Raw genomic sequence first — 22,317 nt, forward strand, 5'->3', positions numbered from 1 at the left:
AAGATGAATATAAAGCTTTTTTTCAAAAAAAAAAAAGACCATTTATAGTAAGGCATTTTTTTTCTGGGGATGCGCAACAAAATTTATTGTAAGGCATTTATTCATAAAAACTTCATGAGAACAGTAAAGCTTTTATTTTTGTCAAAAAATGACCACTTATAGTAAGGCTTTTTTATGCCAGGAAAACGCCAATTTATCAAAAGCCCCCCCCCAAAAGAAAGACGAAGAATGCCGTTTGAAGAGGCCCCACATGTCGCAATGTTTATTTACCGCTTTATAAAAAGTCCATAAAATGACGAGCCAAAAAAAAAAACCAAGTCGTTTATCCAGTTCCACGCCATACCAGGCCAAGGCCTTCGGACGTAGAGTAAGGCGTGGGAAGAAAAGGTCCTCGGTTTGCGTTTCGGGGGCGCGGCGTCACGGGCGCACCAGCGAGGCCAGGTACACCCAAACGGACAGCACGTTGTTGGGGTACGGGTGCACGTAGACGGCCAGGGCGAACTCCACGTTGGCCGTCTGAATGGTGTGCACCCCCGTGCTGTGCACCGCCTCCACCACGGGGCCGATCTCCGAGAAGGCCGCGTGCAGCGGGAACCCCGAGATCTGCGGGACGGGAGGGACGCTCAGCCGCCGGGCGGGAGGGACGCTCGGCCGCCGGGCGGGAGGGACGCTCGGCCGCCGGGCCGGTCCCGAGCGAGGGCCGCTCACCCGGTTGTCGGCCAGCAGGTTTTGCAGCTCCAGGCGGTGGGCCTCGGCCAGGTCGCGGGCGCCGCTCTGCTGCTCCAGGCTGGGCAGGAAGCGCTTGAGGGCGGCGCCGCAGTAGCGGTTCCAGCGGGTGGGCCGCTGGGGGCGCCACTCCATCAGCTTGTCGCGCAGGACCTTCTCCAGCCTCCAGAGACAAACGCGAGCGCTTACCGCCGGGCTCGAGTGAGGTTTTCGAATCAGGCTTCGAAACTTGGGCGGGCCTTTTTTTTTTTTTTTACTTTTTTAAACACGATTTTCAGGCTTTTTTCCTCTCAAAAGAAGACCAAGTTAAGTAAGGCTTTTTTTTGGGTTGAAAAAAAATAAACGACCATTCTTATAGTGCTATTTTCTAAAAACAAAATAAAAACATAGTAAGCCTTTTTTTGTTAAAAAAAAAAACATTGACCATGTATAGTAAGGCTTTTATTTATTCGTTTTTGTTAAAAAAATAAATGACAAAACCCTAACCCTAACCCTTGCTAACCCTAACCCTACACTGCTTTTTTCTAAAAACAAAACAAAAACATAGTAAGCCTTTTTTTGTTAAAAAAAAAAAACATTGACCATGTATAGTAAGGCTTTTATTTATTCGTTTTTGTTAAAAAAATAAATGACAAAACCCTAACCCTAACCCTCGCTAACCCTAACCCTACACTGCTTTTTTCTAAAAACAAAACAAAAACATAGTAAGCCTTTTTTTGTGAAAAAAAATGACCATGTACAGTCAGGCTTTTCTTTTTTTTGTTAAAAAAATAAACGACCATTTATATACTGCTTTTTTTCTAAAAACGAACAAACAAAAAAAGCCTTTTAATACTAGGGTTAGGATTTTAAAAGGGGCAAGGATGTATATGAAGAAAAAAAATGGAGCCCAATATAGCCCAATGTGGGCTCAATGTGTTATCGGCGTCCCGCTCACCTGTCCTGCAGCTGGACGGCGTTGGCTTTGTCCGAGGCTCGGTACACCAGTTCTTGGGGCTGGCGCCGTCGCGCGCACGGGAAGTAAGCGGCGCGCGGGAAGGAAGCGGCGCGCGGGAAGTAAGCGGCGCGCGGGAAGTAAGCGGCGCCCGGCGTGCGCGCCGGCTCGCCGCTCACCTGCACGCTGGAGAGGCCGGGATGCGCAAAGGATCGCGTGAAGAAGGGCCTCCAGCCGTTGGGCCGGCTCACGTCCAGGCTGATCCTCATGGGCGACGCCTGCTCTTGGATGTTCAGCCACACCTGGCGCCGGACCACCCCCGTTTACGTTTGACTTGTTTTGTTTTTTTTTTAAGTCACGCCGCTTACTGACGTTGTCGGCGTTGACCAGGCAGCCGACGGCCTGCAGGGGGCAGAAGGTGTCGTACTGGCCGTAGCACTGCCCGCCGCTGGGGTTCCAGATCAGGTAGCGCCCTTGCTCCAGCGTCAGCACGTAAGCGCTCGAGCCCTCCGAAACAAAAACGGTCGTACCTTCTGCCTCGCTTTTGCTCCGAGCGTGCGCCACGCTGCCCCCGAGGGGCCAAAGTAGGCGCAGCAGCAATTTATCGACGACTTTTTTGGGATATTAAGCACAAGCTTTGTACATGAATATTTCATTCATTGGCTAAAGGAGCATGTAAACATAGCATGTAAACATCAGAGGGAAAGCATTGAAAGAAAAAACTAAGGAGCTGAAATTTCACCCAGGCGGTGACAAAATGTCACCATACCAGGAGTGCTAGTCAGAATGACCAGGAAAAAAATGACCAAAAAAATGGTCAAAATACTGCAGAAGGGTTAAGTAATAGATTACTTTAGGTACTGGAGTACCTAATCACACTAGTACTTCATTCTTGTAGCGCCGGCGCGCGCTTGCGAGGGGAAGAAAAATGATTTTCTAATTATGAAGTCATTTTGCTGATCCGAAAAATGGCGAGCTCACCTCCGGTATGGCCGTGCCGATGATCAGCCACGCCTTCTTGCCCAGGAACAGGAAGTAGTTGCACAGCAGCACGGCGTGCTCCTCTTCATCGCCCGCCAGCAATGTCAAGAATTGCTGGGGGGGGGGGGGGGGTTAATGGTTAAAAAAAAGTGAAAAAAATAAAATAAAAATGAATTATGAATATACTTTTTCCTTCAACCAATGGAAACTAGTATGATCTGTCTGTGTGGCCTTTGACGTGATAATGACACTTTAAGGCATAGCCACTAACAGGTGTCTACCGCCACCTACTGTCTTGGGGTGAAACACAAGTCAACAAAGAATTTTCTGTTGGCTGACATCGTTTGAGTTCAAATTAGAATGGTCCAAAATTTGGACGATGATGATTTTTGTACAGAAAATCTTGCACGGCCAGCTGCAATCACATGGAAATGTCAGAACGCTCGCTCGCAATAGCATTCTCGCGCTCAACATCTCGCGAGCGCTATCCCGAGCGAGCGAAAAGGAATTTTGAGCGAGCGATTTCTTTTTCGGAGTTCAAACTCCATCGGCGCGCGCTCAAACTCTTATCATGACGCGCTCAATCGTTTTTTTCTTGCTCTCAAAATCTGTTTTCGCTCGCTCCAATTTTTTTTCGCGCGCTCGTAATTGTGGCACAAATATAACGGCATAAAATTTCAGCTCCCTAGTGTTTCTTTTGTGATGTCAAAAAAAAAAAGAAATGTCCATAAATGTGCATAATTTGCAACCTAACGCCAATCTGTTGAGGACCGTTTGCGATACGAAGTATACTGACATCGCAAGTGCTCCAAAGGTCACAGATGCCGGCAAAGGAGACTCTGTCGGGCAGGGACGGGATGAGCGAGACGAAGCGCGCCACTCGAGCCTGGGAGGACGGAAAAGGGCGTTGGAAAGCAGAAGCGGGGCGGGCCCGGGTCGCGGGGGCCTCACCGCGGCCTCCTGGGATTGGTCGGCCAGCAATTCCTGCGGCGGGTTGAGCGGGCGGATGTAGCGCGTGATGAAGACGGTCTTGCCGTTGAGGTCCACCACGGTGGTGGCGCACGGCCGGCCCGGGAACTCGTTGGCCGCCACGCGCTCGAAGCGCTCGGCCGCCCGCAGCAGACGCTCGTCCTCTTGGCTGTCGAACTGGGCGCGACAAAGGTCAGAGGTCAGGGCGGAGGGACGGGGGCCGAGTTGCGCGACCGCGGCCGACCGTTACCTTGAGTTCCTTTATCTAGATCATGCAGGGCGGAAAAAAAACACAAATGAATGATAGCGTGGGAACTACGGGAGAAAGATTCAAAACAATGGACTCCATAAAAAAAAAAAAAAAAATCATCCCTGGTATTGAAACATAAACATGCAAACAAAAGTGTTAAAAATGTCAGAAATGCAGGACAGAGTTCCAAAATAGCGGCCAGGGATTTTTTGATTCGAATGCATTCAAATACCTGCGATAAATCCAAATTTGACATTGGACAAGTCCTCCTCTCCAGTAGTTGGCGCTATACTATAGTTTGAAAGGATGCAAAATCGTTTCGCATTTTTACATTTTTACAAGTGAATCGGGGATCACATATATTAGAAAATATAAAAAAAAAAAAAAAAAAAAAAAAAAAAAAAAAAAAAAAAAAAAACTTAAAAAATGTCATATATATATATATATATATATATATATATATTTTTTTTTTTTATTATTTTATTTATTTATTTTTTCCCCCTAAAAAATACGCACAGGTCAGTCCAACAGTGTAAATCATTTTTTAAATTTTCCTGCATTAAATCTACCTTATGACAGTACTTAAAAAAAATAAAATAAAATAAAATCACATAAATTGATGATTTTTGATCCCAGGGAATTTTTTTTTTTTTTAACTCAAATTTAAATTTTTTCCCCCCATCAGAAAAATACATACAAGCAATAGTAAAGGAATTTAAAAAAAAAAAAAAAAAAAACCCAAAGTGTAAAGGAAGATATATTTGCGTGAGTCCCTGGCCACTATTTGAAGAAAGGAGGTCGCTACGGCGGCGGCGGGGTCGGCGGCGGGGGGACACCTTCTCCCTGATGGAGTCGCCGGGCAGCAGCTGGGGCTCGATGGTGATGAAGAGCGTGATGAAGGCTCCCCGGCAGAGGCTCTGGGCGCTCTCGTAGACGGGGCCCCCGTGGGCGTGGCCCCGCTCCGCGCTGTAGCCCAGCAGCACCGCCGGCGTCTTCACCTTGAACGTGCCGTCGATCTGCCCGCGCAAAGTCCACGGAAACGTCATCGGGCCGCGTTTGTGTGCTTTTGTCCATTTTGGCCTTTATTTTCATTTTTCGGAAATCTTTTGCCTAAGAACGTTCCAGCCACGTTTTTTTTTATTGTGAATATTGTTTCCCATACCTCGGCCCAGTGATTTTTATTTAGTCTTTCTCAAGTCATTCATTTCATTTAAATGTGTGTGTTTTTTGTCTTTTTTGGGGATTATTTTTACTTTTTTATTATTTAAATTTGTGTGTTTTTGTCTTTTTTGGGGATTATTTTTAATTTTTTATGATCTAATAATTTGTCTAGGGATGCGCGATACGAAATATAACAAAATGTCTTGTCATTGCATCACATATTTTACATTCACGTGTAGAAAAAATACGTGTAGAAATAATAAATGTATATAACAGTAAAAACTACATAATGAACATTCATTTTGGACTCAAATTTCTATTGAAAATGCATGTTATGAAATTCAGACTTTGAACCCATAACATTTCTTCCCTTAATCTGTTTAGTGTTTGTTTTCCATGCACTAATTGAGGCAACGCTCCCAATGTTGTTATTCAATTGTATGTATACGGCAATAAAGGGGCAAAAAAAAGGTTTGAGAGGCATGCGAAGGCGTTTCCAAACTTTTGACCGCTACCGCGCGCGACTGACCCTGGCCTGCGCGTAGATGGTGCTGAAGGGAATGTTGACGGATCCCAGCCAGTGCTTCTCCAGCCGCGTGTGCAGCGTTTTGCCTTTGTCTTTGTCATCCTGCCGAGACCGCGGCGCTCACGGTCCGCCGCTCGCTCGCCGCATCGGGACCCGCCGGGACTCACCCCTCCCATTTCGTGAAGCACCTCGTCGAAGATGTTGATGAAGACTTCGTCCTTGACCGACTGCAGGCTGGCGATGCTGTAGTCTCCGTTGGGCGCGCTGCCGGGGCGGCAAAAGTTCCGCTTTGCGTTCCCGGGCCGGACAGCGGGGCGGGGGAGCTTACCGGAATGGCAGCCGCAGCTCCTCGTTCCAGCTGGGGTTGGGCCCGTCCGCCGTGCTGGTCTGGAACACCTTGCGCTGGAAGGAGACCTCCACGAAGGGACGCACCTGGACCTGAAAAACGGAAGCGTGTGGGCGACCCCCGCGGGTCGCCCCGCCGGACTTAAGGCGTCCTACCTGGTTGACCAGCCAGTCGCTGGCCTGCACGGCGCTCGGCCCCGCTTTGCTGAAATGCAAACGACAGGTTTTGCGTGGGTGTGTATTTTTTTTCTAAACGCTATTTTTGTATTGAATGGGCAGTCGCAGTCAAAAGCTTGAAAACAGCCTTAATTAATTCAATGTTTTGTCTTAATTTAAACATTTCCTGAATTCAAAACGAATACAATAAAGCGGTCTTTCTGTTTTAGGTATTCAGCCACTAGATGGCAGCAGAGGTCATCACAAAAGCAAGGTACTAAAAGACTAAAAATGCTCAAATACAAACATCAATATCTGCATTTGAATTTGATATTTGGAATAAGTGTGTAATTTTTCATTATATTTTTGTATTGAATGCACAATACTTGTCAAAATTATGGAAAAAAAACTCGAATTCAGTGTTTTTTCTTAATTTCACGGACTGTTAATGAATAAAAGTTTCGATTAGTGCGTGTCATTTTTCTTTGCTTTAGGTGGCGAAAATTGTAACCGACCTTTCGGCCACTAGATGGCAGCAATGTTCATCATAAAATCAGCCACTAGCATTGGATCTAATAAGTGATATTCGCTCGTGTTTTGTGCTGCATTTTCCGTTGTTTGGTGCAAGTATTAACCAGAAAAAAAGTGATTGTTGATAAAAAGAAGGATGGGGGAGGGGGCGGGGGCGGGGCGCTGACCTGCTCTGCGAGCGGCGAACGGGGATGTCGTAGGCCCGCAGGATGTTGACCAGCAGCTTGATGTCTCCGTCGGACAAATTTTGAGCCGTGACCTTTTTCCTCTCCTTCCTCTGAGGCTTGAGAGGACGCTTGGGCTCAGCCAGGTGGAAGAGGTTGAGGCCCAGAATCCTGATTGTCCCCCACAAAACATCCACTGGGTACCAGTACCATCACATCAACCTACATCAGGGGTGTCCAAAGTTTGACCTGTCCTACATTTTTTTTTTTTATAGTTGCAAAGGAACTATAAAAATCATAAAATTCCGAAAATCGTCAACAGAAATCAGTGATGCGGCAAATTTTCAAAATAAAACGTTTAGACACCCCTGAGCTACATGCAAGGACAGATTGTCTTCACAGAAACAAACACAAAGAGGATTACACTGCTCAGTCCCGCCAGGCATTTGGCCATAGTTGAACTTGAAAATGATGCAAGAATTATTTGCTTGGACGACATTTGGGATTTCATTCAAAACCAGGATTCTGATGGTGACCTCAGTTAGAAAATTGGGCTGAGAATCACGAGCGTTAGAAAATGTAAGGAAAAATGAAACATTATTGATCAATTTTTAGCTAAATTTGAGAGAAAAAAAAATCTTAGCAAAGCCATGGCGGGAGTGAATACTAAAATCTACCGCTAGGACTAAACTGCAGTTCAAGCTAGTTGGGAAAGGGGGCGAAATCAGAACTTAACATACCCTGGACCGGCACCACTGTTTAAAATGTATAGCAGAGAAAAAAAAAAAAAAAAGAAAAAGCAGAGACAAATTAGCAATGTGACAAGTGGTCGCCATCTTTGTGGAAGTTTCTAAAAAAAACAACAACAAAAAATACCCCCATAAATAAATCCACGCACACACACACACAAACAATTGATTGCTGTATTTTCTGCACTGAAAGGCACACCTAAAAGCCTTCAATTTTGTCAAAAGCTGAAAGTGCGCCTTATCATGAAAAATGATTTTAAAAATTATTTAATCGCAATGTAAATTCTTCAATTTAATTCATTTGCAACTTGATAAAAACATGGAAGTTTAATACTGGATATAACCATGATTCTATTCTTTTAGATTCTTGATTGGTCTTGGCATTGATGGAAACAGTATTTTAATGTAATGGAGGTATTTTTTCGTACTTTTCACGAAAAATATTTATTCTTAATATCTGATTGTCTATTAGAGTTTGACTGACTTATTTGTTTTGTCTTGATTCACTTTAGCGCAGCTCCATCTAGTGGATACATAATGCAACCCCAGTCACTACTGTAGCTTCTATTCTATGCGCCTTATGATACGGTGGACCTTATATATGAAAAGTTTAAAAAATAGGCCATTTGTTGAAGATGCGCCTTTTAATCCGAAGCACCTTTAAGTGCGGAAAATACTGTGCTTTGGGTGTTTGATCTATCATGTTGCGCACACTGCTTTTGTCACGAATAAATCTTGAATCTGACCTAGTTGAGAACTCAGAACTTTGACCTGCTCTGAAAACTTGGTGGATATTTTGAGCTTTGTCAAATCATAAGACGGACGATGAGAAATAACAAACTTATATGGTTTACTGTAATTTGATTTTTTTTTACCAGATTTTCAAAAGAAAACATAATAGAAAAGCGTTCACACAAAAGGCCCGATTCCTTCAAAACGCTTCATCTGGTTTTCTGCGACGTACTCAGGTTAAAGTAGCCACTTTTGATTTTTAACCTTCATTTTTCTTTTTTATATATCTTGTCACATTGCTGGGTAAACACAACAAGAAAGCATGATCAAAATACACTAATATTGAGGGGAAAAAAAATTCAGAAAACCTACTTTCAAACTGGTCCTAAATAGTGCCATGACTGGTCCCAGAGTTGTAAATAAATAAATGAATAAATAAATAAATAAATAAAAGCCTTTGGGATCCACTTGGTACTTACATGAGCAACTCTGCCCTGCCAGCTATTGTCTTTGGACTCCTCAGCTCTAAAAACTCCCTGCCTTCTCGAAGGTGGCGATCTGGTACTCTTTGTAAATGTGCTGCCCTTTTTCGTTTTTTTTTTACGTTTTGTTTTTTTTTTTTGTTAAGAGTTAGAAAAAAAAAGCATGCAGAGGAAATACGAGACAGAAAATGGAATTAGAGCTCGGGGCGTGCATTACAAACACACAACAGAAAGGTGCATTTCACTATGAGGACCCGCATACTTCCAGGTGGCATTTACAAAACGGGAAACAGCGATTTTGATCCATTTCAACGTCCCTAAACCGAATGTGTGAAGTGTCAATCAAAAAGATGATGATGTCATGTGAAAGAATTTGCTTTAGAAGGGAGACGCAATTCTGCATAGTCTGATCTCAAACATTTTGTTTTTCTATTCAACACAATCTATTTGATTTGTAGATCAAATATAGAATATTTGTTACTAGGGATCGGAGAGCGGTATCGGGCCTTTTGTCAATGTATCGTTATTGGTGATGGAAGCCAAACCTAGTATTAGACCAGAGGTCCCCAAGCGCCGGTCCGTGGCCCGGTACCGGTCCGCGTATCAACTGGTACCGGTTCGTATGGGTCATACTTGAAATAACGATGTTTCGAACTGATTTATGTCCCATTTTTGGGACAGAACCCAAAAGAAAATCATATTTTCATCACCTGGAAGTATACTTTGTCTCCAAAACACTAAGAAAAGTGTCTAGTGAGCTAAAACGGTGAGTTAAAGTGCAATCGGCATTTTTGGAATGGGTTACCCAAAACAAGGCATCTCCTCTTCGATGACCATGTCGGACAACAGGAAGTGATGGCTGGCAAGCAGGAACCTGTGGATGACCGCCTCACGGATCTGCGGGGAAAAATTACTGTCAATTTCCATTTGTTGTATGCAATACATTTCATATGCAACCACAATGGGTGATACCTAATAAGTGTTTAACAAAAATGGAAAACCATCACATACTCTTGAAGCTTTTTAAACACATTCAAAATGGATTTAAAGACATAAAAAACACACGCAAGCAGAAAATGTAACGATAATAGTTGAGGTGACATCTTGATGGAGTTTTGCTCGATTACCTTTTGGAGGTATTTGGCCACCAAGGCTCGGTGGGAATCCAGATGCTCTTTGGTGTCGATGATCTCGCCTTCCTTCAGCCTCTTCTCGTAGTCCTGCGAATGTTATTTTAGATTTTTTTTTCCCCCCAAATCATGCAATTGTAAGTAAATCATTAACACATGAAAAATCGTTTTGTAAAATGACAAAAAAAAAAAAAAAAGAATTCTGTTACCTGAAAGACTTTTTCTGTGACCTCTCTCTCCCGAGAGGGGACGCACTTGAAGTTGCGAAACTCTGGCACTTCCTGTTGCCGGAGCGTCAGCAGGCGGAAGCGGCGGGAACACGCCAGGTCCTCGTCGCTGGCAAAGTTGAACTCCTCCTGCAGCTGCTCCAGGCGGAAGTAGTCGGGAGTCGTCACCTCGCCGCTGCTGGCCACCTGGCACAAACGCACAAAAATGAAGGTCAAGTAAATCATGCACGTGAGGCAGTTTGCTTTTAGTTTGTTTGCATACTTTAAGCAACTGCATGATGGAGGCATTTTTGGGATCGTTGGGATCCAGTCGAGACTGCGTGGCCCACTCGCCCATTTTTTTCACGTCGCCGGAGGATCCGATGTGGGGGAGGCCGTCAAAATGACTGACGCCACTGGGGGGGAAAAAAAATGTAATCCAGCTGAGGTATCGAACCCGGAATGGCCCAAGTCCACATTTTTGCAGCCCAAGGCATATGTTAGAAATACATTTTGGATTTGAACTCGGGTCCTTTTAACTGTGAGGCGGACGTGCTATTCACTGTGCCTGTGTGTGTGTGTGTGTGTGTGTGTGTGTGTGTGTGTGTGTGTGTGAGTGTGTGTGTGTGTGTGTGGCCCTTATGTCTTTTTTGTGAAGTCCTCAAAAGGAAAGTTTTGGACACCACTCCTTTACACAATGTTCTAAATTAATATGTAAATCATTTTCCCGCAGTTTTTTAAATTTATCTCCTTACATATTAGGTTCATATTAATATCATATTTTAAAACGAATCTAATGATGAAAGTATGATTTTTTTTTATGTAATTTTTGTTAAAATGCAGTTCCAATAAATTTGCATAGGAGTGCTTTTATAAGTTGCACAGAGCTGAAAATTGTTAAATTGGCAATATTAGGAGGTGGCCTCTGCTGAAATGAAAAGCTATTCCTTAACCAGTCAAGTTCTATTATAAGAGCGACGAAAGTAATGAAATCTACTTCGTTTTCAACTTTAAAGAAAATCATTTAACGTTGCCCCCCAAAAATTATATATTTCCGTGTTCTGCTACTTAGGCAAATAGGAACAATTTCGTTGTCGCAAATCAAAAAAGGAAAAGTGTATGAGGATACCCGCGAAGGCCGGCGGGATGCTGAGACATGGGAGGAGCGAGCGGCACGTCGTTCTCGCCGACGCCCCAGGAAACGCAGCACGACACCTTACCGGAGGTCAACAGGACCACGTTGTTGCTGTCTTCCGCCGTAAAGGAGAGCGGAACATCTGTGTATGAAAAGGAAATAATGGTGGGAAAAGATATCAGCAATATTGCACTTGAAATCAAAATACACCAAGAATATAAGTATCGTATTTCTCGCACTCTAAGGGGCACCAGATTATAAGGCGCACCTTCATCGAATGGCCTATTTTGTTTTCATATATAGAGCGCACCGCAGTACAAGGCGCATAGAATAGAAGCTACAGTAGTGGCTACGATTCATGGGCTATATGATGTGCACCAGATTGTAGGGCACACTGTCAGCCTTTGGGAGAATTGAAGGCCTTTAGTTTAGGTGCACCTTATATTACGGAAAATATGATAAGATAATAAATGAAGACAAATGTAAACTAAAACTTGCTAATAGAGACACTATAAAAGCGCGATACTGACCACTGCCCACGCCCTCATGGTCAAACATCACCCTCTGGTTGCTACTGAACTCAAACTCCTCGATGGTGGCGTTGCTGGGCAACACCGAGGAATGCGGCACGGGCACGTAGACTTGTGCCAGGAGCCAGCATGATGAGCCCATTTCCTCAAAGATCTGCACAGCGAAAACACATTAGAAAAAAAAAATATCTAACAAATACTGTACATAGCTGGGGAAGTGGCAGTAAAACAGGCCAAAATATAAATTATCCAAAGTAAGGCAGGGCTATGAAGTCTAGTAAAACAAACAAACGTATAAAACAAAAGTGTAAAAAGTGTAAAAAAAATAAAATAAATCCCTAAATAAAGAAGGGAAATGTTTTGGAGCAAGTTTAAGCATTATGTTACGAATCATGGAAATTCCTTTGATTTTTTTTTTTTTTAATGATATCATGAAAGAATCAATGGGGTAAAAAACACGAGGGATCTGAAATTCCGAGCAGATTATTAAAACCAAATCAAAATACAACGGTTGTGACATTTCTACGTGATTGCAGCTGGACGTGCAAGATTTTGTTTACAAAAATAATCATTGTCCAAATTTTGAAACATCTCAAACCATTATAATTGCAATTTTTTAGGTGCATTTTAATAGCATTTATTACATTCATTTCCTGCGATTTTTGCAAGATTCCTTTGAGTCAAACTATTTCAGCAAACAGAAAATTCTCTGTTGACTTGTGTTTCACCTCAAGACAGTAGGTGGTGGTAGAGAGCAGCTAACGGCTATGTCTTTAAGTGTCAGTCACATCACAGATTACAAAGACAGACCATACCATTTTTCACTTTTTTTGTGGGTGTTAATAAATTGAACTAATGGATAGAACTGATGCCACTGAACAATTTGAGCGCTTGAAGAAAAAAAAAAAAGTTCATAAATAACTTCAATTATTCTGACTCAAAAAGCATTTACAAAGCTAGGAAAAAAAATGCAATGTGTATAGTTTGCAAAATGTATAAGCAAATACTGTACCTGTAAGGTAATACTTCGGGGACAGTTGACAATCTTCAGGTTGAAAATCTGCCCAAAGTGCACCCTGAAGTCGGAAGTGAGCACGCGGCTGTTGGTCTGCGTCACTTCTTTGTCGTTGTACAGAATCTTGACAAACACGGAGCGTCTGGCTACGTCCTCTCGACGAGCAACTTCACCCCTGGAAAAAAAGAGGGCGGGAAAAATATCGTCAAATCATTATGAACGCAAATATTTATTAGTTCTTCCATGATTTTTTGTTTACTTATATTTCCATCCTTTGTTTTACACATGGCCACGCATAATAAAGTTTCTCTTAAAATCTGCATCGAAATCAACCCACTGAAAAAGAATAAACATTTGACTGGCAACTTCCGCAACGATGGCGGTCCTGATACCTGGGGCAAAGTTCCCACTCGGAGATCTTTCCGGAAGCGGTCAGCTCGGGAATCAAGATGGCCTCTCCAGGCCTGCGGCGAATTCTCGCCGCTTTCTCGCGGACCTGCTGCTCGATGACGTCAATGTCCGGCTTTTGCGGGGGCTCCGGTTTGGGGGGTTCTTCGTCGGCGGGCCCTTCGCATTCGCTGGCCTCTTGGTCTTCTTCCTCCGTTTCGTCCTGAGTTTGTCCTTTTTTCTTCTTTCGTTTCTTTTTCTTCTTGGATTTCTGTAGGGAAGAAAGTAAGAGGGATGATGATTTGATCGGATAGAGACATCTAGCATACGCAGGAAATGTTTGATTGTAAATGTGGGTCAATGTTTCTGTTCTTCACCATTCACCAAAAGTTTGAGGACAGTTAGAACAAGTACGGCAAGATGGGCGCCCACCTGTTTCCTCCTCCAGGCCTTCCACTCATCCAGCTGCTGCTTGTACTCTGCCATTTTCTTTTGGTACTCCACCTCGCTCTCGGCCTCCAGCTCCCACACCTCGGACAAAATGTCCTTCTCGTACTCGCGCTCATCCGACTGGCGGTCCACGTTCTCCCTGGAGAAAGAAAAATAGTTTGCGTGATGGAATAAACATAGATAACAGGACAAAAGTAAGTATTCGGTGCTCATTTGACCTTGGGAAAATGTTGGGTCCCCGGGGCTCGTAAAACTAAAAAAGCTAAGGGTCCCAAAAGAAAGTTTGGAGTCCAAAAATTAAGTCCAAATAAAAGGGACAAAGTTATTCTAAGGTTCAAACTGCATTTACAAGATGTGAGGAAAAACCAACAACAGATATTGACAAATGTCACAGTAAACATTTTTTCAGCGGAAAAGTCTTGTTTTTTACTTTGAGTGTTTGTTTGTTTAGCTTAAACATGTCAGTTTTGTTCCTCTTCTCGATCTTCCAAAGCATTTTGATTTCACTCTTTACTTCCTGGATATTTGTTACCTGATTGTGTAGTATTTGAATAGCCACTGATACTTTAAAAAAAAAAACAATTTCTGGCCTAAAGATAGCACTTTTTGGTGGCATGTTTCACTAACGATATCCTGCATACGAAATCCCGCGGCAACAAGATCTTGGGTGGAAAGAAAACAACGTGACCCAAGAGATCAAAACGTATAGTGGCCAAAGTTGTCAAAAATGTTCATAAGTGCGCATGTTTTGCTGAATAGAGGGGTAAATGGGCAATGATTATGTCAAAAATGATGCGTCCGACGGATGGACATTCTTTTGAAAGTATACATCCCTGTCAAAAATTATGCGTCTAGGACGCAGGGACACAGGCAAACGAGAGCAGTGGTAGTAATAAAAACAAGTGTTCAGAATGGCCAATTAAAGTACAAAGTAGAGAGGGAAAAAAATTACCGTCTTAGATAGAGCTTGTAAGGCGTGTTGGTGAACCTCTGGAACTCTCTGAGGGCCTTGAGCTCCTTCCAGACTTTGATCAGGTTTTTCAGCAGCGTCCTGTCCTTGTCCTGCTCGCCATCCCGCAGCTGCCGCGTGTTCCTGCGGCGAGATCGGTGAAAAAAATATGCCGAGATGCAACGTCAAACTGACTTCACTCACTTGACCTCCACGCTGTACTCCACGATCCGTTGCTGCATGGCTTGGGAGAGGCTCTGCTCGCTGTGGATCTCCAGCATGTTCCTCATGGTGTTCCTCAACCCGTTCAACTGCAGGACACAGACACGGGTAGAACTGAAATGTCATCAATATATTCCAATGATAATAGAAGCCGTATTTCAACGTATAGAGTACTTCTGAGGGATCTTTCACCAGCAAAAAAATGTTTGTTTCCAGCATTTCCTTTTTTTTTTTTTTTTTAATTTAATTTTTGATTCAGCACCAGAATGGTCACTTAACCAAAATCATGCTTTTTTATGTGAAATGATGCATGTAATTTTTTTTTAAATACAAAACTTGCCTTTTATTTTATAAACATGGTCTTTGCAATTAATTCCATGATTTAGCTCAGCAGCTCTCATGATTTTCAGGTGTTTCAGTAAATCCAAAGTAATGCTTTTTAATGCCGTGACAGGAAGTGTAGATTTTCTTTTCAAAGAAAGAGCAAATGAATTGGAACATGAAACAACTTGTGGTTTATTTGCACTTTAGCAACTCCATTACAAAACCTTGTATGTCCTTATTTTGGGAAGTTTAATCCAAATGCACATATTCTCTAGTCATGCAATTTACCATCAGAAAAATAACACAGATGATCTGACATGATATATCTTCAGATGAACACGTCATAAAAATCGCCATAGAACACCTGAAAAATATTCTGGAGGCGAGCATAAATTACCGGACAACAGAAGCAAATGCTGCGAGAGGAATAGTGCATTTTTCTTTTCGGATTATGAGCTAATTGATTGGAACATGAAGCAACTATGGCTGAACCGCACGGATATACCTTATCCGTGAGGTGCTCGGCGAGGTTGTTGCGCTGTCGGTTGAGGTACTGGTCGAAGAGCTGGGCCAGACGCGAGGCCAGCACGTGCTCGCGACTGAAGAGCGGGTGATGGGAGAAGATGAGTCCCGACACGTCCACGTCCAGCTGGTAGCCTTCTTTGGGATCCGCCGCATCGGCGACGTACTGTTGCGTGTGCTTGGAATTGATTGCCTGGGGAAGACCGTGACGCCGAATTTGGGAAATTAAAATTATTATGTAGCACGTATTTTAACATGTATTGGTGTAGGTGAGTACAAATAAATCACTTGCATTTTCCCATACCGTATTTTATGCACTATAAGATGCACCGGATTACAAGGAACACCTCTAAAGTATGGCCTATTTTAAAACTGTTTTCATATTATAAGGCGCATAGAATAGAAGCTACAGTAGTGGCTGGCGTTGCGTTTTGCATCCACTAGATGGAGCAGTGCTAAAGGGAAATTTCCTAGGATTTTTTCCGGATAGATATTCCTTAAATAGAGGGAATTTAGGAAATATTCCAAACAAGAAATTTTGGAAAACAGCTGACCTTTCTGTACACGGTTTGCAGGGAGGGGTCCAGGTCGTCCTCCATATGGATGAGCGGCGGCCTGGTGGCGGATTCTTTGATGGGGTCCGGCAAAGCGAAAATCCTGCCGTCGTCCCCGAACCACTTGGCTCCCTGAGTGGAATAGAAGAAGAAAAATAATTACAAAGAAGGAAGGTAGCGCCACGACGTGTGGCGACCTCACCTCCTCCATCTTCAAGATACGGTTCTCCAGAACGTTCTCGTTGGCGGGCGTCACCACAGGCCGCTCGCCTACGTAAAGCCCCTCGTCCTCCAGGAAGCGAGGCCTCGTGTTTGCGGGTAGTTTTGCTGAGATCGGCACTACGAGACGGAGATGGGAAACCTTTTTTTTCTTTTTTTCCAAAAGAGTTCATGACAGGGAACACATATTGTGAAAATTCACAATATAGAAAACAATAGGAAATACCCTAATTGCCCCAAAACAGGACGCGCAAGTGTATGGGACACACCCTTAATTTTAGGGTTGAATTCTGGTGTTTTCTATGTCACCATGTATAAGACGCACCAACAGTTTGCTGACAATGTAAAAATTTTAGCAAAAAAAAAAATCTCATCTTCCTAAAATCTTCATATTTTCTTGTGTTCACATCCGTAAATTTTATATTTGTTGCGGGTTAAGTGTTTAAGATTTCCCACATTGTGAGCAGTCAGTGAACGCAGCGCCAGGTAAAGTCCAATGGGCTCCAAGCAGTTGCTTCTCATTTTCCTCGCGATACAGCTGGAGTTCGTTTTGTCATAAATTCCCGAAGTTGCGTACCCTCCACCAAGTTTATGATGGTGTGTTTATGTCAAAAGACCACAATTAATAAACGAGTCAAACGGAAAACCAAGGCATACGTCCTGATACCCGGCATGCGCGCTTACCCATTTTAGTCAAACATACCCGTCCGAGAACTGGGCGCGTAGACCAGCTCGCGTTGGCGCAGAGCGAGCGCCCGCAGGCCGATGTATTCGGCGCTCCTGACTTCCACAAAGTCCTTGGCCGTTTGTTCGATGACAAAGACGTTGCCGTCGTCTTGCATGAGAGGCTCTTCCTCGTTCTAAAAGCGGGGAGCGGGGACAAAGAATTATTCAGATCCAAACCGCCGTTATCAGTTTCTCACTTGTGTGTAGAAACGTTTGATTGGGTAGGCTTGGTCGTCATTTAGTAAAATATGAAAGTAGATTAAAGCTGATACTGGATTTTTCTTCTAAGGAAAGTATGCTTCATCCCAAGAGCATATTTGAAAAATTACATCTCTGCAGCAAGTAGGTCAGGAGTTTGGGTTTGCGGTGACAGACGTGGAACAAGTAACATCACGCTGCAACATTTATAAAAGTAGGGCCAGCAGGGACCCTCTCCGTTAGCTTCCCGAATAAACTGGATGTTAAAGTAAAGCAAGTTATCCAAGCACATCTTACGTGATCTTGGTCTTGGTCCCGTCTGGGTTCATCAATCTCCTCGGCCTCTTGACTGCTGTCCTCGGCCGCTTTCTTTTGCTTGGGACTCTTGGCGCCGGCGCTCTCCTCGGCCTCAGGTTCGGCCTCCGGTTCGAAGTTGAGCGTGAAGAAGTTGTAAGCCTCCTCGGTGCTTGGGTGATCCTTGTGCACCTGTTCAACATCCCCGGGAAGAGGGATAAATGGTCGCGTATTATACATCGACATCAAGTGTCTCAAAATAAGTCCCGAGGGCCATTTGTGGCCCGCCATCCATTTTTAAGTAGCTCAGAGCATATACTAATAATGATATTTGCAACTAATTAAGCATGAGGCAATAACATTTTCAATGTTTACTGTGGGGTTAAAGGGTCATGGTTTTCACTGAGCCAGGGACTTTATTGCTGTTCCATGAAAACAAACACAACAGGAAGGTGAATCAATTGCTTTTTGACTATGAAATTAATCAACATCAACTTGATGTAGTTGATGTGGCCGTACTGTTACACACAAAATTTGAATGTGTTCCAAATGCAAATGAACATAAGGGAGAGTAGCAGTCTTACACGTTTGGCGGTCTCTCGGAACTTCACCCTGGTGCTGGCGGCTTGAGGAACTAGCTGAGAGCTGGAGTCTCCTTCCGAATCGGCCTGTAACAGATATCTCTATATTAATGAAATCGAAATAACGAATATTGATTATGTCAGAATAATAGTATCACTTTTGAAGAATGTTGCATCATGGGAGTCCAGGCTAAGCCAATGATCTAAGTCATTGAAAGGCTTGCAAACGTCATAAGTTGCGCCACCCGGTGGTTTTGGGGTGTCAGCACAAAAATTCCTATTGCGCCCCATTTGCCAGTTGCCGTTGAAGGGAAAAATCGGGGGAAATGCATGATAAAACATCGTCAAAATTGACAATACTTTCAATTTTGAATGGCGGTAAATGAACCCGACATGGGCAAAATTTGACACCTATTGGGTGTACCTCGACCTCCCATTTGCAAGCATTTAGAAGGAACGGCAGTGTGTCAAATTGAAAGTCATCATGCTTTGATGATCCATACAATATTTTAGCCAAAAACCCAGGGTGGGTCAAAATTTGCCCCAAGGGTTATTAAAACAATTGATTACAATGTTATCTTTGCAACAAAGTTTATTGCGGGCCCCGCTCACCTCTCTGTCGGACCTGCCCGCCGTCTGTCTGTCTCGGAGACTGTGTAGGCGACTGGCGTCGACCGCAGAAGCCTCTTGACGCTGGAGGCTCTCGCCTTGCGACTGGAACGCAGCAAAACAAACAAAGTTAACCCCTTCCTGCCCCGCCTTAACGCAAAAGGAAATTTTCCCCGGCTCACTCTGGCCGCTTTCAGCTTCTCCTCCAAACGTCGCGTCACGAAGCGATCGAACTGCTGTGAGGTGCGACTCCTTGGGGCTTTGGAGGCAAGACCTAGGCCAAAAAGGAGACTGTTAATAAAGGTTGCACCAGGTAAGATTCATACAGTGAACCCTGATTATGTATTGTGGGGCACACGTTCCTGAGTGACAGGCAGATCATAGTTGAAAATGGTTATTTCCCTTGTTTTAAACAGATTTAATCAAATTAAAACACTCTTAATTGGATGAACCATACGGCTGAAAAGAATTGAGAGACTATCTTGCAACATCACTTTGAGAAATCAGTTGATTTGATACATTTTGACACCTCCAATGTCAACATATGCAAAATCGCAAGTTTCTCTGTTTATTACCATCCATCCATCCATTTTCTAGGGCCATCCATTCACAACAAAGGACAATTCAGGGTGTCAGATACACCTGCCATCCAGGTTTTTAGAATGTGCAAGCCCAGAGAGAACCCAGACAGGCATGGGGAGAACATGCAAACACACAGGGAGGAAGGAGCGAGCCGGAATTGAATTCAGGTTTCTTAACTGTGAGGCGGACATGCTAACCACTCTTCCACCATAGGCATGGGGAGAACATGCAAACACACAGGGAGGAAGGAGCGAGCCGGAATTGAATTCAGGTTTCTTAACTGTGAGGCGGACATGCTAACCACCCTTCCACCATAGCGCTTGTTTATTACAGGCTCTCTAAATTAATTTCAAGGAATGTGTGGTGATGCAGACGTGACACTCACTCGTTCTTGGAGGGTCTGCGGCCCTTTTTGAAGAGTCTTCATCTTCACTGAGGTGCCGAGGGCTGGAAATTTCCTCCACGTCATCAACGGCGGACTCCTGAGCGGAAATCTGCTCCAACAGCTGTTACACAAAAACACTTTGCTCACACAGTCTTATTTACACATGATCTGAAACCATTTCATATCGTTTTTAAACAACTGCCCCCAGGATGAGTTCTCTAGAAATGAAACAAGGATAGATTGTACGTTTTCACATGATAAGTTATCACGTTAAAATACGATGCACATTTACAAGAATAACATTCCCTCCCAGAAATACACAAGAACTAGACAAACCCTTTTCTTTCTCATCTGTCTCTGGGCTCGTAATTTTTGCTTCAAGGTTTCTCCGGGGTCTTCCTCGCTGCTTTGAGGCTCCTGCAGCACAATACATAGCACACATAGTTAGCACGCTGGCTAAACAGTTAATATGACCAAAAAGAAGTATATTATACCCACCCTGTCCCTCATTGTTGTATGCAGCGACTCTTCACTCAGCCTGGAGGAAGGAACCAGAGCCTGGAGAGAACATGTTGAGTCACGTTTGATAGCGTTCATTCAAGCACACCTGAGCATTTCAGGCTTCCTCTACTTAAACACTAAAAAAATAAACCTACAACTAGAAATGGATCCCTTTTAATATGCCTCTGCAAATGCCTTGCTCTTACAAAGTCAATATGTTAATGTAAACGTAGTATCACGGAAAGAGGCCTGACGAAAATTGTGACCAAAAAAAAAAAACAGACCTCAAAAAGACGAGCTGAATTAGCTCATTTGAAACACTGACAAAACACAGCAAATATGAAAAAGAAACTGAGAAAATTAGTCAATGATATGCCAACACTTAAAAATGTGATTGAAAAAATGACAAAGGCATAATAAAATCTTATGGAATTCGGACAAAACTCTTACCAAACAAGACAAAACCATGTTAGGAAAAGAAAAACTAAAAGGCCATAAGAAATATTTGCTGGTAGGTAGTGTACAAAAAGTCACACAAAGAAATGTGTGTAAATAAAAGAAACGTAAATTTAAAAAAAAACAACAAAAACATAAAAATCAAAAAGAAAAAGCGGTAAAACATGTAAAAAAAACTGTAGTAACCCACAAAATTACAAAAAGTACTGACAAAAATAGCCATTATTGCAACATTCGAAGGAAAATATGAACACAGACAAAACAAACAGAAAGTAAAACTAAGAAACCTAAAAAAAAATAAGACACGAAAAAGATATCAAAAAGATATCAAAAATGCGTCAAAATTGCATTTGTTTTGGCATAAAACTAGAAAACCACAGAAAATCTGGAGTCGAGATTTAAACTACGGAACGACAACGTAAACCTGGCAACCATTTCCCACAATGCAATTTTCAAAACACCTGTAGCTTCTTCCCGCAGTATCTAATGTTTATTTTAGCGACGATCCCAAAAAAAATGTCTTCTCGGCGTCTTCTCGTGGAACTTTACCTGCTCGTCGTCCTCATGTTTGAGTTTCCCCAAGGTTTCTTGCAAGGATCGTCGCTGCTTGCGCAGTTTATCTCGAATGGCGCTACGGGGAAAAAACAATGTGAAACAGCTAGCGTTAGCTTAGCCCCAAAGCTAATTGCCAGTAATGCGGAATTATCTTAAATTGTCAAAATGAGCTGAAGCTAAAAATAAGCAAATTTTTTTATTACCTCGGTGATGCCATGGCGACCGTAGCGGGATCTGTTTAACGCCAAAATGGGATTAATACCATGCAACTGTTTGGTTTATCATTATCCTATTGTGTTGCTTTATTGAGCTCGCTTGTGTTTTCCGAGCTATCGTTCCGAAATACATATTTAATCATAAGGAATTCCAACACGGCAAATATTTAAGCGACTTCGCTAATCTCCCGGTTGTCCTCAACGCTGTGACGTAGCAGCATGAGCGCTCACATTGGCTGGTTTAAACTGTCCGTCATCAAAACACGCTCTGCTATTCGCTCTTGTGTTGTTTAACCCGCCTACAGGAAATACTTATTTTCTTGCCTCTGCTGCATAGTAACCACACGACGCCGTCGACTCCACTCCGCTACGGAAAGCGAGGAGCCACGAGAAAAACAATACAAAATAAATAAAATAAAATAAATACAAACTGTGTTGATCAGATGTTTTTTTCAGTTGTTCTTAGATGTTATCGAAAGGTGATTCATGTCATTTTAGTGGAAAAAATAAGTAGTTTCAAAGTTTGTACGGTTTTACCTTCAAATAAGTTTATTTAAGTAAATCAATGTAATAGATTCATTTTGGGAGGTTCATTAAGTTACTTTATAATGTTTTGCATTTATGTTATGTTGGGTGTAAAAACGGTATTTACTATTTATTTACTAATATTTTAGAATCAATTACTACGTTGTTATTATTACTAAATCCTACATTTTATTTTGCATTAACGTATACAGTATTGCAAAACCGTTTTTTCCTCATTTAGATTTCATTTACCAATTATTTTGTGTGTATTTTGTGTTCTATGGGATAAAAACAACAAATAAGCATTATTACACACATATTCATTCTCAACAACATTTTTG

At 42.8% G+C, this 22,317-nt stretch overlaps 1 protein-coding gene across 5 annotated transcripts; it reads right to left on the minus strand.

Annotated features, from left to right (window-relative positions):
* Window positions 1-229: 229 nt before the first annotated feature.
* cc2d2a (coiled-coil and C2 domain containing 2A) lies at window positions 230-21,664 on the minus strand. 5 transcript variants are annotated; one of them, XM_088426201.1, is made up of 40 exons: window positions 21,440-21,664; window positions 21,231-21,312; window positions 20,223-20,282; window positions 20,061-20,141; window positions 19,725-19,845; window positions 18,940-19,031; window positions 18,761-18,862; window positions 18,152-18,235; window positions 17,571-17,759; window positions 17,053-17,209; window positions 16,333-16,469; window positions 16,131-16,262; window positions 15,560-15,769; window positions 14,713-14,819; window positions 14,512-14,652; window positions 13,542-13,698; window positions 13,115-13,380; window positions 12,720-12,897; window positions 11,708-11,861; window positions 11,172-11,319; window positions 10,326-10,458; window positions 10,046-10,249; window positions 9,834-9,926; window positions 9,512-9,603; window positions 7,484-7,498; window positions 6,747-6,914; window positions 6,049-6,097; window positions 5,876-5,985; window positions 5,715-5,811; window positions 5,551-5,649; window positions 4,697-4,876; window positions 3,861-3,875; window positions 3,593-3,787; window positions 3,438-3,527; window positions 2,642-2,755; window positions 2,033-2,167; window positions 1,840-1,962; window positions 1,664-1,722; window positions 709-889; window positions 230-603 (listed from the first exon to the last, which is right to left on the minus strand). In XM_088426201.1, the coding sequence occupies exons 1-40, from the start codon at window positions 21,451-21,453 to the stop codon at window positions 418-420; spliced, it is 4,950 nt and encodes a 1,649-aa protein (XP_088282327.1). In that variant the 5' UTR covers window positions 21,454-21,664; the 3' UTR covers window positions 230-417. The 5 variants fall into 5 exon arrangements, with proteins under 5 accessions (XP_088282327.1, XP_088282325.1, XP_088282328.1 ...); XM_088426199.1 differs by lacking the exon at window positions 7,484-7,498 and adding an exon at window positions 8,704-8,808; XM_088426202.1 differs by lacking the exon at window positions 7,484-7,498.
* Window positions 21,665-22,317: the final 653 nt, after the last annotated feature.

This window comes from Hippichthys cyanospilos, chromosome 10 (genome assembly GCF_059441005.1).
Source record: "Hippichthys cyanospilos isolate Australia breed blue-spotted pipefish chromosome 10, RoL_Hcya_1.0, whole genome shotgun sequence".
NCBI lineage: Eukaryota > Metazoa > Chordata > Actinopteri > Syngnathiformes > Syngnathidae > Hippichthys > Hippichthys cyanospilos.

Excerpts from the sequence above, each read along its gene's own strand:
- cc2d2a (XM_088426199.1), bottom strand. Across the intron at positions 14,653-14,712 it reads GAGTACAGCGTGGAGGTCAA|GAACACGCGGCAGCTGCGGG; the intron begins GTGAGTGAAGTC and ends ATCTCGCCGCAG. Across the intron at positions 6,098-6,746 it reads GTTCGCCGCTCGCAGAGCAG|CAAAGCGGGGCCGAGCGCCG; the intron begins GTCAGCGCCCCG and ends TTTGCATTTCAG.